At 43.3% G+C, this 15,245-nt stretch overlaps 1 protein-coding gene across 1 annotated transcript in view; it reads right to left on the bottom strand.

Moving 5' to 3' along the window:
* Nucleotides 1–15,245, bottom strand: part of LOC141046702 (metabotropic glutamate receptor 6-like) — an 83,546-nt gene that overhangs the window by 13,531 nt on the left and 54,770 nt on the right. The window contains exons 6-9 of the mRNA XM_073541303.1: nucleotides 10,251–10,405; nucleotides 10,015–10,155; nucleotides 1,407–1,607; nucleotides 507–646 (exon numbers count right to left, since the gene is read on the bottom strand). Of these exons, the coding sequence (XP_073397404.1) occupies nucleotides 507–646; nucleotides 1,407–1,607; nucleotides 10,015–10,155; nucleotides 10,251–10,405 (637 nt within the window). The remainder of the gene's footprint in view (nucleotides 1–506; nucleotides 647–1,406; nucleotides 1,608–10,014; nucleotides 10,156–10,250; nucleotides 10,406–15,245) is intronic.

The raw sequence follows: 15,245 nt of genomic DNA, 5'->3' as shown, positions 1-15,245 counted from the left end.
ATTGAGCTGCCTCATTACCCATTTATTATACATCTAGCATTTATAGAAATTATTATATATACACATATTACATAGCGTTCTTAAAGCGGTTGTCTCTTGTTCTTTAATGGGTAAAATTGCAAAGTGCTAGTAAAAACAAGAATCTTTGCAGTTCACTAGTAATTAAAAATCATCTCTGTTCTCAAGAATAGTGGGATTTTTATTTTTGTTTTCAGCTCATTGTATAGGTTACTGTCCACGTTACAATCTAGTAGTGATGGCTAAATATGTCCAGCGCTTACAAGCTATCCTATAGAGCTTGCTAATGCTGCTCTGAAGCTGGCCTGAGTACTGATCCAGCAGTGTGCCAATGTCGCTGATCTGATCTGAACTGTCAGTCAATTAGGAGCACATTTAGCACCAGCTAGACGGAAGCGAAGAGGTAGGGGAGCTGTGCAATGTGAAAATGAGTACAAAATGTTAATACAGGGTAATACTTCTGGTGACAGCAGTAAAATAGCACTCACATTGAGCCGTAAGTACTCCGTCCACTGTCCTATCACTCTGTAGGAGGGGACAGAAGAATTTGTCATCTGATACTGGAAAATGTCATAGCGCCCGGGTGCATCACCATTTTCATTGAACATCACTGGTGTTCCAGCACTTCCTACACAGCAGAAGGGACAGGACCAATATGTTATTCTCTATCAAAAGCATTGAAAAGTCATATGATATTAAAAAGAAGTATTCAACTTAAACAAAATGTCCAGTATATAAAGGGGCTGCGCTGATTTAATGGAAACTGTGAAATGCTTTATTTCCCCTGTGGAGGCGCTGTCAGGAAATTGAACACTAGGTGCCTGGTTGAATGTCACCTATGAGGCTGTTTGTTTGGGTCCGAAGATCTGCGGCCGGTGTATACACAACCAGTGGAATCCAGCCTGATTTTATAGATTATTTATGTCAGGAAGGAACGACTCAGGCGGTAAAATCCAACGTTAGTTTCTATACTTGGGGCAAATGCTCTAATTTTAATTATAACTTTGGGCTCAAGATACAGTTATTCCTATAGAACAGAAGGACTAAGATTTTATAAAACATCTGAGAAATAAGTGGCAAGGTGAACATCATTTGCCCTTAGGAGAAGCACTTGTACAAATAATGGTTGGAAATCAGAAGATGCCAGTGGCGCCCTCGGTACTAGTAACAAACCCATTACTCTACGGTCAAAAAGGCAATCTAAGCAAAGGACTAATGTTGTCCCTTAAGAGTCTTCTGTTGTAATTATGGAGCTGTTACTGCATTACCTTGGGTGGATAATATCTGATTACCCTTCCCCATGGGCCAAAACGTTTCAAGCTCCACGCTCACAGACAGCAAATGTCAATTAAAGATACAAGTACAAGAAATGATAGACTGATTCTTGCCATTAAAATTAACTCTGCGGATGTACTGTAAGAGCAGCCGTCCGTCCACTGGGTCCATACGGTCACAGACCCCAAGGCTTCCAGCACAAAGGTCGATGTGCATATTGTGTAAGGCGTGAGCCATGGCATACACTGCATCAATGACAAACTGGACTTTTCCTTCTTGTTCATAAACGGAGTCTTTGGCAATCCTCTCCTCTCCTAAAATTAAAAAATAAATAAGTCACTGGTTGAATGGACTTTAAACCTATTGACTGCTATCTTCACCTCCTTGAGATGGTTCCTCTACTCTGGTCAACATCCGTTGGGAAAAGTGAAGACCCCTCAAAATTCATACTTTCTCTTACATACAAGACCATGGTCTCTAGATTTCATCAGCATTCACACTACTTTTGGGGCACAGCCATTCTACATTACGTTATGCCAGCTGGATTTACTGGGCAGAACACTTTGGTTATGCTACGCTGCTTTAACAAAGTTGAGAAATATTTTTATTTTTTGGACCACCACCTCAAAAGCCACAAATTATCACTTTCTTGCCCACCAGTTCTTTTCACATGTCTTCAAAAAGACCATTATCAGAAGTGAACAACGATGAGCACAAAGGAAATTGAGATTCTAGCGAAAGGGAATGTGGCACATTTGTTTTTCTCAAATTGACCCTTCTCTCATTTTTTACAAATATGACATTACTGAGACTTCTATCCCTACATCATATGTACAATTATCTTAGTGCCATAATTTCTGAAAAAGATTATTAGGTCTTTAAAAAAAATGAAGTTTTTTTATGCAAATGGATGTATTTTGGGAAGAATTGGAGCAAATTTATTGGCAGGACCCAGTTCATTGGCCACATCAGTAATCTGTGATTGTCAGACAGGAGCCTCCTACCTAATGCTATTCGTGACTTCTCTTTCTATTAGCCAACCTGGCATGGTGTTATCGGTGTAGTGTGACATCAAACCACAATGGCTAATTAAAAGCAAAGCTGTGGATGCCAATGCTACTGCGATTCAATATGTAGCAAATCTAATGTTGGGTGTTATGATGAGTCACCGAAGGAGGAAAAAACAAAATACCAGCTAAGTCCAGAAAAACCAGAGAGGTTGGCAGCTATCGGATTGCAGACCCCTGAACCTATCCACAACAACTAGCAGTAGCCGTGGGGGGTTCCTACGGTGCCCTAGACCCCTCAATCACAGCCGGAGAACTATATAGCCTGAAGACAGAAAGGGGAAAAACTAAACTGTCCCAGAGCAGACCCCAAAGCAATAGGCAGCCCCCAACATATAATGACGGTGAAGCAAGATGAAAACACTAACACAGATAGAAAGATAGGTTGAGCAAATGATGGGGCCCAAGCTAACTACATAGGACAGGATAGGAAAGCTGCTGTCTGCCATCTGCAAAAACCCTATAAAAATGAGCGAACCGACTGATAGGAAAAACAGGCCCTGAAGTCGCTAGGCTTCAAAAGACTATATCAGCACTCAGGTATATTCTGAAGACAGAGCAAAAGATCAACAGATCAGAGACAAAAATGGAATTCAGCTCACCCCCGGCCGGGGATGGCAGAACTCCCAAAAAACAAGGCAAAACAAAAACAAAACAGAAGAGTACAAAGCAGAGCAGAAAAACTTAGCTTTGATATGCAGGAATCAGACTGGTCTCCAAGAATCCAGCAGGAAAATCACCAGCCAGGAAGAAGGGCGTTGGCAGCCTTATATCCAGTCCTCAATTCCAGCCACCCAGTCATCATCTAGCTGCCCAGGTGTCTGATAATCAGCCTCACTACCTTCCTTCACCAGAGGAGGGAGTTCATCAGACCTCAATTGTGAAGGGAAAAATGAACTCACAACAGTACCTCCCCATTGAGGAGGGGTCACCGAACCCTCATCCATGCCACCAGGGCGATCCGGGTGAGCCCGATGAAAGGCATGCACCAATCTTTCGGCATGAATATCAGAGGCAGAGACCCAGGAATTATCCTCCTGACCATAACCCTTCCACTTAACCAAATACTGGAGTCTCCGTCTAGCCAGACGGGAATCCAGTATCTTCTCTACCTCATATTCCATGTTACCTTCAACCAATATAGGGTCAGGAGGTGCCACCACAGGAACTACTGGTTCAACAAACCTCTTCAACAAGGACTTATGAAACACATTATGAATTTTAAATGTGACAGGAAGAGCCAACCGAAAAGAGACCGGATTAATAATCTCCAAAATCTTGCAAGGTCCAATAAATCTAGGCTTAAACTTAGGAGAAGCCACCTTCATAGCGATATTTTTTGATGACAACCAAACCAGATCACCCACCTTAAACTGGGGACCAACGGTCCTACGCCGGTTGGAAAACCACTGGCCCTTTTCCTGGGAGAGAGACAACTTATCCACTACTTGGTCCCAGATCTGGTGCATTCTCTCCACCACAGTGTCAACACCTGGGCAGGCAGAAGGCTCCACCTGCCCTGAAGAAAATCGAGGGTGAAAACCAAAGTTACAAAAAAAAGGTGACATCAAAGTGGCAGAACTAGCTCTATTATTTAAAGCAAATTCGGCCAAGGGCAAAAATGAAACCCAATCATCCTGATCGGCAGAAATAAAACATCTCAAATACGACTCCAAAGTCTGGTTTGTTCTCTCCGTCTGCCCATTGGTCTGAGGGTGAAACGCAGAGGAGAAGGACAACTGAATTCCCAGCTTGGAACAGAAAGTCCTCCAAAATCTAGACACAAACTGAACTCCTCTGTCAGATACAATGTTCTCAGGAACCCCGTGCAAGCGAACCACCTGTTGCAAAAACAAGGGCACCAACTCAGAGGAAGATGGCAACTTAGGGAGTGGTACAAGATGGACCATCTTAGAGAATCTATCACAAATCACCCAAATAACAGTCATTCTCTGAGAGACAGGCATATCAGAGATAAAATCCATTGAAATATGGGTCCATGGCCTCCTGGGCACCGGCAAAGGCATCAACAAGCCACTAGAGCGAGAACAAGGTTTAGACCGGGAGCAAGTCCCACAGGACTGCACAAAATTCCTGACATCACGAGACAAGGAGGGCCACCAAAAAGACCGACTCACCAGATCTCTAGTACCAAAAATACCTGGGTGACCAGCCAATGCAGAGCAATGAACTTCAGACATCACTCTCTTCCTCCACTGGTCAGGAACATACAACTTTCCACTGGGACAACGCTCAGGTTTGTCCTCCTGAATGTCTTCCAGAGCACGTCTCAAATCGGGCGAGATGGCAGAAAGAACTACCCCCTCGCCTAAGATGGTAGCAGGCTTAGTCACAACAGGAGAATCAGCAAGGAAACTCCTAGAGAGGGCGTCTGCCTTGACATTCTTAGTGCCCGGAAGAAAAGAGACCACAAAATCAAAGCGTGTGAAAAACAAGGCCCACCTAGCCTGTCTAGGATTCAAGCGCTTGGCCGACTCCAGGTAAATCAAATTCTTGTGGTCAGTAAGGACCACGACTTGGTGTTTGGCTCCCTCCAACCAATGTCTCCACTCCTCAAATGCCCATTTCATGGCCAACAGTTCCCGATTCCCCACATCATAGTTACGTTCGGATGGAGAGAACTTTCGGGAAAAGAAAGCACAAGGATTCATTTTAGATGTCACAGGATCTTTTTGGGACAACACCGCTCCTGCACCAATCTCAGAAGCATCCACCTCCACCTGAAACGGGAGTGAGACATCAGGTTGCCGCCAAACTGGAGCAGAAATGAATCTTCGCTTCAGCTCCTGAAAGGAAGAAACAGCCTCCGGAGACCAATTCAGCACATCAGCACCCTTCCTAGTCAAATCCGTCAATGGCTTGGCAATACCAGAAAAATTAGCTAAAAATTTCCGATAAAAATTAGCAAAACCCAAAAACTTCTGGAGGGCCTTCAAAGAAGTGGGCTGAACCCAATCATAAATGGCCTGTACCTTGACCGGGTCCATTTCAATAGTTGACGGAGACAAAATAAATCCCAAAAATGAAATCCTCTGTACCCCAAAAAGGCATTTCGATCCCTTGACATACAGGGAATTCTCCCTCAAAATCCGGAACACAGTCCGAACATGTTCCACATGAGTGTCCCAATTCTTGGAAAAGATCAAAATATCATCCAGATAGATAATCAAAAATTTATCCACAAAGTCTTGGAATATATCGTTCATGAAGCACTGGAAGACAGAAGGGGCATTGGTGAGCCCAAAAGGCATCACCAGGTACTCAAAATGTCCCTCCGGAGTATTAAACGCCGTCTTCCATTCATCCCCATGCTTAATGCGAATAAGATTATACGCCCCCCTGAGGTCAAGCTTGGTAAACCAGCAAGCACCTTTAACTCTGGAGAATAGATCAGAAATCAGGGGTAACGGATACTGATATTTAACAGTAATTTTGTTGAGGGCACGATAGTCAATACAAGGCCTTAATGAACCATCCTTTTTAGCCACGAAAAAAAACCCAGCACCTAAGGGTGAAGAGGATGGTCTAATATGACCCTTCTCCAATGCCTCCTTAATATAGGATCGCATAGCCTCGTGCTCGGATACAGATAAATTGAAAAGCCGACCCTTGGGGAATTTACACCCCGGGTTCAGCTCAATTGCACAGTCATAACTCCTATGAGGAGGCAAAGACGCAGACTCATTCTCACTAAATACATCATAAAAGTCAGCCAAGTAGTCAGCAACATCATGCGACTGGGGAGAGGTGGAGAAAACAGGAGCATCACTAAGGGCACACCGACAACCCCAACTCACCACAGACAAAGATTTCCAATCCAGAACTGGATTATGGATTTGCAACCAGGGAAACCCCAGAACAATGGTATCATGCAAATTATGCAACACCAAAAATCTGCAATTTTCTTGATGGTCTGGGGCGACCCGCATTACCACCTGGGTCCAAAACTGAGGTTTATTCTTTTCCAAAGGAGTGGCATCAATACCCCTCAAAGGGATAGGCGTCCGCAGAGGTGTCATAGGAAATCCACAACGTTTAGCAAAATCCAAGTCCATCAGGTTAAGAGCTGCTCCTGAATCCACAAAAGCCTTGACTGAAAATGTGGACAGGGAGCAGATCAGAGTAATTGCCAGAAGAAACTTAGGTTGAACACCACCCACAGAAAACGTGTGTGCACAACGTTTCTCTCGTTTAGGGCAGACAGAAATAATATGCGAGGCATCTCCACAAAAAAAACACAGCTTATTACGCCTTCTGAACTCCTGACGTTGCGCCCTAGACAAAACTCTATCACATTGCATAGGTTCAGACATTTGTTCAACAGGTGGCAACATCTCTCGTGTAGTTTTGCGTTCACGTAAACGCCGATCCACCTGAATGGCTAATGACATAGAATCGTCAAGACCAGAGGGAACAGAAAATCCCACCATAGTATCTTTTAGGCTAAGTGCACACGTACCGGAACTCTCGTGGAAATTACCGCGAGAATTCCGGAATTCCAGTCCTCGGGAAAATCGCATTTTAAATTCCCGCGATTTTCCCACGGAAAAACTAGCATTTTGCAAGCGTATTTAGCTTGCAAAATGCTAGCGTTCTCCAAGCGATCTGGAGCATCGCTTGGAGAACTGATTGACAGGTTGGTCACACTCGTCAAACATAGTGTTTGACAAGTGTGATCAACTTTTTACTACTGAGGCTGCCTATGCGGCATCAGTAGTAAAAGATAGAATGTAAAAAAAAAATAAAAAATGGTGTTATTCTCACCCTCCGACGTCCCGCGCATCCGTTCCCAGTAATCCTTTGTGAAAATGCCCGCAATGACGTCAGTTCTCGCGGGATCGCGATGTCTCGCGGTCATTCGCGATGACGTCGCGCGAATGACCGCGAGACTTCGCGATCCCGCGAGAAGGGACGTCATCGCGAGCATTTTCGCAAAGGACTACTGGGAATGAGAGCGTGAAGAGAAGCGGGAAGACTACGCGGGACATCGGAGGGTGAGAATAACAATATTTTTTATTTTAAATTCTATTTTTTACAGGGATATGGTACCCAGAGCCCGGAGGAAAGTCTTCTCTCCTCCGGACCATGGGTGCCATCCGCAATTGTTCTGCTTACTTTCCGCATGGTGTGCACAGCCACATGCGGGAAATAAGCGGAACAATGCATTCCTATGGCTGCGGGATCGCCGCGATTCCGCAAATTAATGAGCATGCTGCGGTTTTTACCGCGAAGCGATTCCGCCGCGTTAAAAACCGCAGCATTAGCACAGCATTGCGGAATCCCATAGGAATGCGTGGGATGCTTATTTTTCGCATTTTCGTGGCAAAATCGCACGGTTAAAACCGCCGCGGAAACGCGAAAAAAAGCCACGTGTGAACTCAGCCTTACAGTTTCTGACAAACCCTTCCGAAAGAGGGCTGCCAAGGCACCATCATTCCAGGTAGTAAGGACCTCCCACTTTCGGAATTTTTTACAGTACAACTCTGCCGAATCCCGACCCTGGCTTCATGCCAACAGGGTCTTTTCAGCCTGATCAATAGCATTAGGTTCATCATACAACAACCCCAAGGCCTGAAAAAATGCGTTCACATTATTCAGAATAGGATCATCAGGTTTCAAAGAAAACGCCCAATCCTGGGGATCGCCGCGCAGCAAAGAGATGACAATTTTAACCTGCTGCGCGGAGTTCCCCGACGAGTTAGGCTTCAAGGCAAAAAATAATTTACAATTATTCTTGAAATTCAAGAATTTAGACCGATCCCCAAACAACACATCCGGAGTGGGAATCTTTGGTTCAGCAGCATGTGAATGAGCAAGATAGGCGGAAATTCCCCGCACTTCAGCAGTGAGCTGCTCCACACGATCAGACAATTGCTTCATCTCCATTGAGAGAAAAATTCCCCCTACGGCCTCAGAGATATAGAGGAAAAAATATGCACACAAAAAAAAAAAAAAATTCTGACACTTTTTTTTTTTTTTTTTTTTTTTACAATTCTCTCCTGCTATTGAGTACCCTAGGATCTGCGGTATGGCTGGTGATTCTGTTATGATGAGTCACCGAAGGAGGAAAAAACAAAATACCAGCTAAGTCCAGAAAAACCAGAGAGGTTGGCAGCTATCGGATTGCAGACCCCTGAACCTATCCACAACAACTAGCAGTAGCCGTGGGGGGTTCCTACGGTGCCCTAGACCCCTCGATCACAGCCGGAGAACTATATAGCCTAAAGACAGAAAGGGGAGAAACTAAACTGTCCCAGAGCAGACCCCAAAGCAATAGGCAGCCCCCAACATATAATGACGGTGAAGCAAGATGAAAACACTAACACAGATAGAAAGATAGGTTGAGCAAATGATGGGGCCCAAGCTAACTACATAGGACAGGATAGGAAAGCTGCTGTCTGCCATCCACAAAAACCCTATCAAAATGAGCCAACCGACTGATAGGAAAAACAGGCCCTGAAGTCGCTAGGCTTCAAATGACTATATCAGCACTCAGGTATATTCTGAAGACAGAGCAAAAGATCAACAGATCAGAGACAAAAATGGAATTCAGCTCACCCCCGGCCGGGGATGGCAGAACTCCCAAAAAACAAGGCAAAACAAAAACAAAACAGAAGAGTACAAAGCAGAGCAGGAAAACTTAGCTTTGATATGCAGGAATCAGACTGGTCTCCAAGAATCCAGCAGGAAAATCACCAGCCAGGAAGAAGGGCGTCGGCAGCCTTACATCCAGTCCTCAATTCCAGCCACCCAGTCATCATCTAGCTGCCCAGGTGTCTGATAATCAGCCTCACTACCTTCCTTCACCAGAGGAGGGAGTTCATCAGACCTCAATAGTGAAGGGAAAAATGAACTCACAACAGTTGGGTAAAAAGCAGTCTTTGCAAGTGAGTTTTATGAAAAATGTTCCCTTGTTTGTTTTTTCCTGGTTCCGTTTTCTCGACTTGTTTTCGGCTGCAGAATAAATTAACTGAGAATCAATCAGGGAACTCATTCTAAATGGGAGTTTGTAAGTCTTTTCTCTGCCTTTTGCTGAGCTCCTCTCCGATGATTTTATGACCACAGACCACATCAAAGCTGAGCGGAACTTTAGTGTGGTCATAACTTATCTAGGAAGCGCTCGCAAAAAGAAAGCATAGTTACAAACTCCTTGTCCGAAAGAGCTCACTGATGAATTCTCATTTGATTAAATCTCCAGCCAGCAATACACCATGCAACACAAAGGCTATAGAAGGCAAATGGTGCAAAATATTTAATTAAACCCAAATTCAAAACCAATTTTTAGCCCAAATTACATGTATTTAAGGAAAAAATATTTTAAAAAAGGTGTTCCTATCCTTTAATCATTTAAGTCACTTTGATCTATATGTCACTGACTCATATCTTTCCTGAGGTCCAACCACCAGCTGTGCAGAACATGTATGTAGCCACTTGTAATTGCACAGTAAACTCTGTTGTTATGATTGCAGACACATATTATAAAATATATAGGTCCTAAATAACTTGATTTGTTTTAGGTGAAGTTTTCCAGGTCCGACCCCCATGATCCCTGTAAGCACATAAGTATCAATGCTGACCGGGGGCCAATTCAAATCTGCACCTATTGCACCCCTTAAAATAAACATAAAAATACCGGTGCATTTTCGCCTGGTCTCTTCTGTTTGAGCAGCAGATCGAGTCAATTTGCATTTAAAATCATCTTCCCAAAATTCTGCAAACCATATGTTACGTCGATTGTTCTCCAGGGTCCGGCTGATAAAATACTGATCAAATCCTATAAAAGGAAAAAAAACAAAATAATGTTCAGAGTCGATAATCAAGAGGCATAAAAAGTTTATTGATAAAGTTGCAGGGACAATGTTTACTTGCCATCAATAGACGCTCTTTTTGGCAGAATAGTCACAGCACCTTCAGCAACTTCTTCCAGACTCAGGACAGGAGATGTCTTGGATCCCCAGCTGTCTGAACCCACCCACAAAAAATGACCTGTCTGGTTGGCTCGCTGGGCTGCCTCTAGCACGCGTCTACGTGAATAAAAATTATTATTTCAGCTACAATTGAATTCAGACATAATCTCTGCAAATTGACTACATAAATGTTGATTGGTGCACGTTTAGTGGCCTGTATAGACCGGCCAGCAAATAAGTGATGGGAAGAGATACATCGCTGGTACTGAGCCCATACAGCATCATGTTATCGGCAGCACATGCCCTGTTTACACACAGATTGATCTCACTGGGAAAAACAAAATAATAATCTAGCAGTTATGATACCTTTTAATGGCAAACAAAAATAATATAAATACAGGCTTTCAAGACTTCCTAGATCTCTTCATCAGACATGGTATAACAAGGTATCTGAAGAAACACGAATATATACACAAAAAGAGCAGAGGCATGGCATACTAAATGGACAATTAAATAAACAAACTGACCTCAGAGAATGAATCCTTCATTAGATTAGATTAGTGGTGTGAGGATAAATTTGGTGAATGTTAAAATGGACCTTTTAAAAAAAAAAGTTATCTACATTGGGTCCTCTCCGCAAGAGTACCACCTTAGCCACCATGGATGTGGAATCACTATATTCTAACATCTATATATATAAAACTGAGTGTATGTATGTATGTATGTATGTATGTATGTACTAGATGGAGGCCCAATGCTATCGCATCGGGAGGGCGATAATGTCACGATGGGGGCATAAAATATGTGCGTATGGCAGACCGCGCTTTTGAAACTCGATGACATGGATGGCTGCGGTGACCTCTCCAAATAAGCCATTGTTGATGTCTGCTAAAAGGGAATCAAGTTTAATTTTAAAAACACGTACCACCAAGTCTGCCACGGTTCTAAATTATGTGCATTGTTTTTGTCCCAGCAATGCTGTTGTTCAAGAGTCTCATTTGCCCGTTGTTGTCTTTGACTTTGTGCCTTTGCTGCTTTCCTTTCTGTTACGTGTTACAGAACCACTCAGCACCCAGAATATGTTGTGCAGTTATATGTATGTATAATAGGTTCTATGTGAGATGCATGTCCCTAATGCATCAGCCTACAGGCTGTGCCCCTGGGCAGAGGGGACACGATATTCTCCTTTTGTCCGCCCTTCCCCCACCTTTGTAATTCCCACAGTAACATCGGCAGGCTCCGGCCACCTGCGGCTTTTGTAATGTATGTCTGGCCTGCCGCTTTTCTATTGGCCGGCCCCCTGTATCTGTGTGATATATTCTGTGTCCTGTGAGTAAAGTGTTGTCAGACTGGAAATACGTGGATAAGCAGTGATCTTTTATATGCGCCCATGTAACCAAGGAATTCCAGCCAGCGTCATTCATTCAGACTCCAGCCAAGCAGAGCGGACCTCCGAAAACACGGGGTGGTACTGAAAGAGATACCCCAGCTTGGTAGACCCCGTTACACTTTCATTGTCATACTTTTTAGGAGGAGCCATGTTGGCGTTGATATTGATTTTTAAAGGGGTTTTCCCACAAACAAAAGTTCATTTTAAAAATTGTCTGTGTCTGACCGTGTACAGAACATACCACAGCTACTGGGCAGGGGAGAAAGCAAAGCAAAAGGCAATACTGACATTACAGCAGGAGACCGCAGATGATACATTTTGTGAGGTAAAATATTGTTTTAAAACAGTCAGTGAAATATTTTACCTCACAAAATGAATCCTCTGTGATCCCTTGCTGTAATAGCAGTATTGTCTTTTGCTTCCTCCCCTGCCCAGGAGATGAGGTATGCTCCGTACACGGTCAGACACAGACAATTTTTAAAATGAACTTTCGTTCATGGGAAAACCCCTTTAATGTGACCAGCTTCCTCTACCTGTAGACACGTCGCACGTCTGCCGCCGGGATCAGCCGAATGATTCACTGCGCCTGCGCAGAATTCACGCAGGCACAGTAAATCAGACCCCCGCCATCTTTGTAGAGACAGATAGTGGCAGTCACATTAAAACTGTGCATGTGCTCGTCCTGTACAAAGATAGCGGCGGTCAGTGAATCATTCGGCTGATCCCGGTGGCGGCGTGTTTGCAAAGGTGTTCCGCTGGTGGTACCACGCAAGAGGCTGCTTACAGCGTATACAGTGTGTGTGGTGTGTACGGTGTATACAATGTGTGTGTGTGTGGTGCATATGGCGTATACAGTGTGTGTATGTGGTGCGTACGGCGTATACAGTGTGTGTGTGTGTGGTGCGTACGGCGTATACAGTGTGTGTGTCGTGCAACGGTGTTCCGCTGATGGTACCGCGCAAAAGGCTGGTACCACCAGCAGTTTCCATATTGAGACACCCATCACTTGGGTGTCCCAATATGGCAGTCGGTGAACTTCCGCCGTTTGGAATTCTGGGATCCTGACACATCTGGATAGAACAGGATGTGAAGACATTACAAGGTAATTATATATTAGATGTGTCTGTGTATCAAGCCATGCCCCCTCCACATAGCATCCAATCACCAATCATCTTTCATTTCACCAGAGCTGTTTAAAAGATGAAAGCTGAGCTGTGAGTGGTTGCTATGAGCAACAGTTTTCCTTGTAGACAGTTGTGGTAGCTGAGGCCTATTATTCTTATCATTTCTTTGGTGTTATCGTCCTTCTGTAAAGCTGGAAAGTTATTACAATGCGACACAGACCACCCTCTAACAGACTGCAGGGGGAGCCCAGTATCACACAGGATAGGATTAGATACACGGCTCAGCAGACAGTATCACACAGGATAGGATTAGGTACACGGCTCAGCAGACTGTATCACACAGGATAGGATTAGATACACGGCTCAGCAGTCAGTATCACACAGGATAGGATTAGATACACAGCTCAGCAGTCAGTATCACACAGGATAGGATTAGATACACTGCTCAGCAGTCAGTATCACACAGGATAGGATTAGATACACTGCTCAGCAGTCAGTATCACACAGGATAGGATTAGATACACAGCTCAGCAACCAGTATCACACAGGATAGGATTAGATACACAGCTCAGCAGTCAGTATCACACAGGATAGGATTAGATACACAGCTCAGCAGACGGTATCACACAGAATAGGATTAGATACATGGCTCAGCAGTCAGTATCACACAGGAGAGGATTAGATACACGGCTCAGCAGGCAGTATCACACAGGATAGGATTAGATACACAGCTCAGCAAACGGTATCACACAGGATAGGATTAGATACACAGATCAGCAGACGGTATCACACAGGATAGGATTAGATACACAGCTTAGCAGACGGTATCACACAGGATAGGATTACATACACAGCTCAGCAACAGGATGTGCCAAAGGAGAGGACATTTTAATTCCAGGAATTCCTCTCATTCCATCTGATTTGTTTTATTATTTTAAACGCCTCCAGTTTCTAGTTCAACTGCTATTTGCAATATCCATTAACATTGCTCAGGGACAGTCCTTGAAAGTAGTAGGGATTGATTTGCAATCTCCATGCTTTTCTCGTGGTCAGCTTTACGTGATCTGTTCAAGAGTTGGAACTGCCAAAAATCTGTTTATCTTTGCACCGAAAGGAAAAACAAAAAATGTTGTTTATCAAAAGGCTCTTGAATGAGATGAAAATAAAATACTATCAATACTTGGGTAATCGTTTAGTTAATTTGTGTTGCAAATCTCTAGTGTTGAATATATGATGTGAAATGTTTTTATGTGCAATATAATCATTATAATTTGTTATAACTAACCACAGTTAGTTACTATGTCCGGGCAATGCCAGGCTCTTCAGCTAGTCACACATAAAGATGAACTGTCCGCCTGATAAATTATTCTTAAAGCTAATGGGATCCCTTCTGGAGCCTGTATTAACACTCACTTAACGTCAAACATAGCTTTTTCTCTTTCGGCAAGGCGCTATATCCACAACGCACCGGATCTGCTATGGGCAGCAAAATGGTATCCAAGTACACCAACCTTTTAATGGCTAAACTGTAAAATGATTTTTTAGCATCTTGCTCCATTAAACCCTTGGCCTATTTCCATTGCATCAATGACATTTTAATAATCTGGACCGAGTCTCAACAAGAAATTCTACAATTCAATGACAAATTCAAAATATTTCCTCCCACCATAAACTTGACTTTGACATTGAACCACTCAAAAACGGACATCAACTTTCTGGATACCACAATAAAAAATCAAAATGGTTCAATCCAGACATCGGTGTATTGCAAATTAATTGACGGATCCAAAAAAAGCTCAGATGGGACAGCTTCCACCCGAAACATATTAACATTGATATTGTTCCAGAAAATGAAGTGTTTCTCCCAGAGAATTATTGCAATTACGCGTTTTGTTATGCACGTCTTTATTTCCTTTGTGTGTATTGGAACAACACAACAAAAAAACGTAAAAAAAGACAAATTGAACATACAGTAATTATAAACAAATACCCCAAAATGGGACAGACAAAATTGTTGGCACCCTCATCTTAATATTTGGTTGCACACCCTTTGGAATAAATAACTGCAATCAGTCACTTCCTATAAACATCAACAAGATTCTTACACCTCTCAACTGGAATTTTGGACCACTCTTATTTTGCAAACTGCTCCAGGTCTCTCATATTTGAAGGCACCTTCTCCCAAAAGCAATTTTAAGACCTCTCCACTGTTGTTTAATGGAATATATATCCCAACTCATTGCTGGCCACTTCAGAACTCTCCAGCGCTTTGTTTCCATCCATTTCTGGGTGCTTCTTAAAGTATGTTTGGGATCAATGTCTTGCTAGAAGACTCATGATCTAGGACCTAAACCCAGCTTACTGACACTGGGCACTACATTGCAATCCAAAATACTTTGGTAATCTTCAGATTTCATGATGCCTTGCACAGTCAATGCACCCA

Source organism: Dendrobates tinctorius, unplaced genomic scaffold, assembly GCF_039654945.1.
Source record: "Dendrobates tinctorius isolate UK_male_01 unplaced genomic scaffold, ASM3965494v1 ptg000120l, whole genome shotgun sequence".
NCBI lineage: Eukaryota > Metazoa > Chordata > Amphibia > Anura > Dendrobatidae > Dendrobates > Dendrobates tinctorius.
The sequence above is the reverse complement of the archived record's forward strand: the minus strand, read 5'-3'. Positions and strand labels throughout refer to the sequence as shown.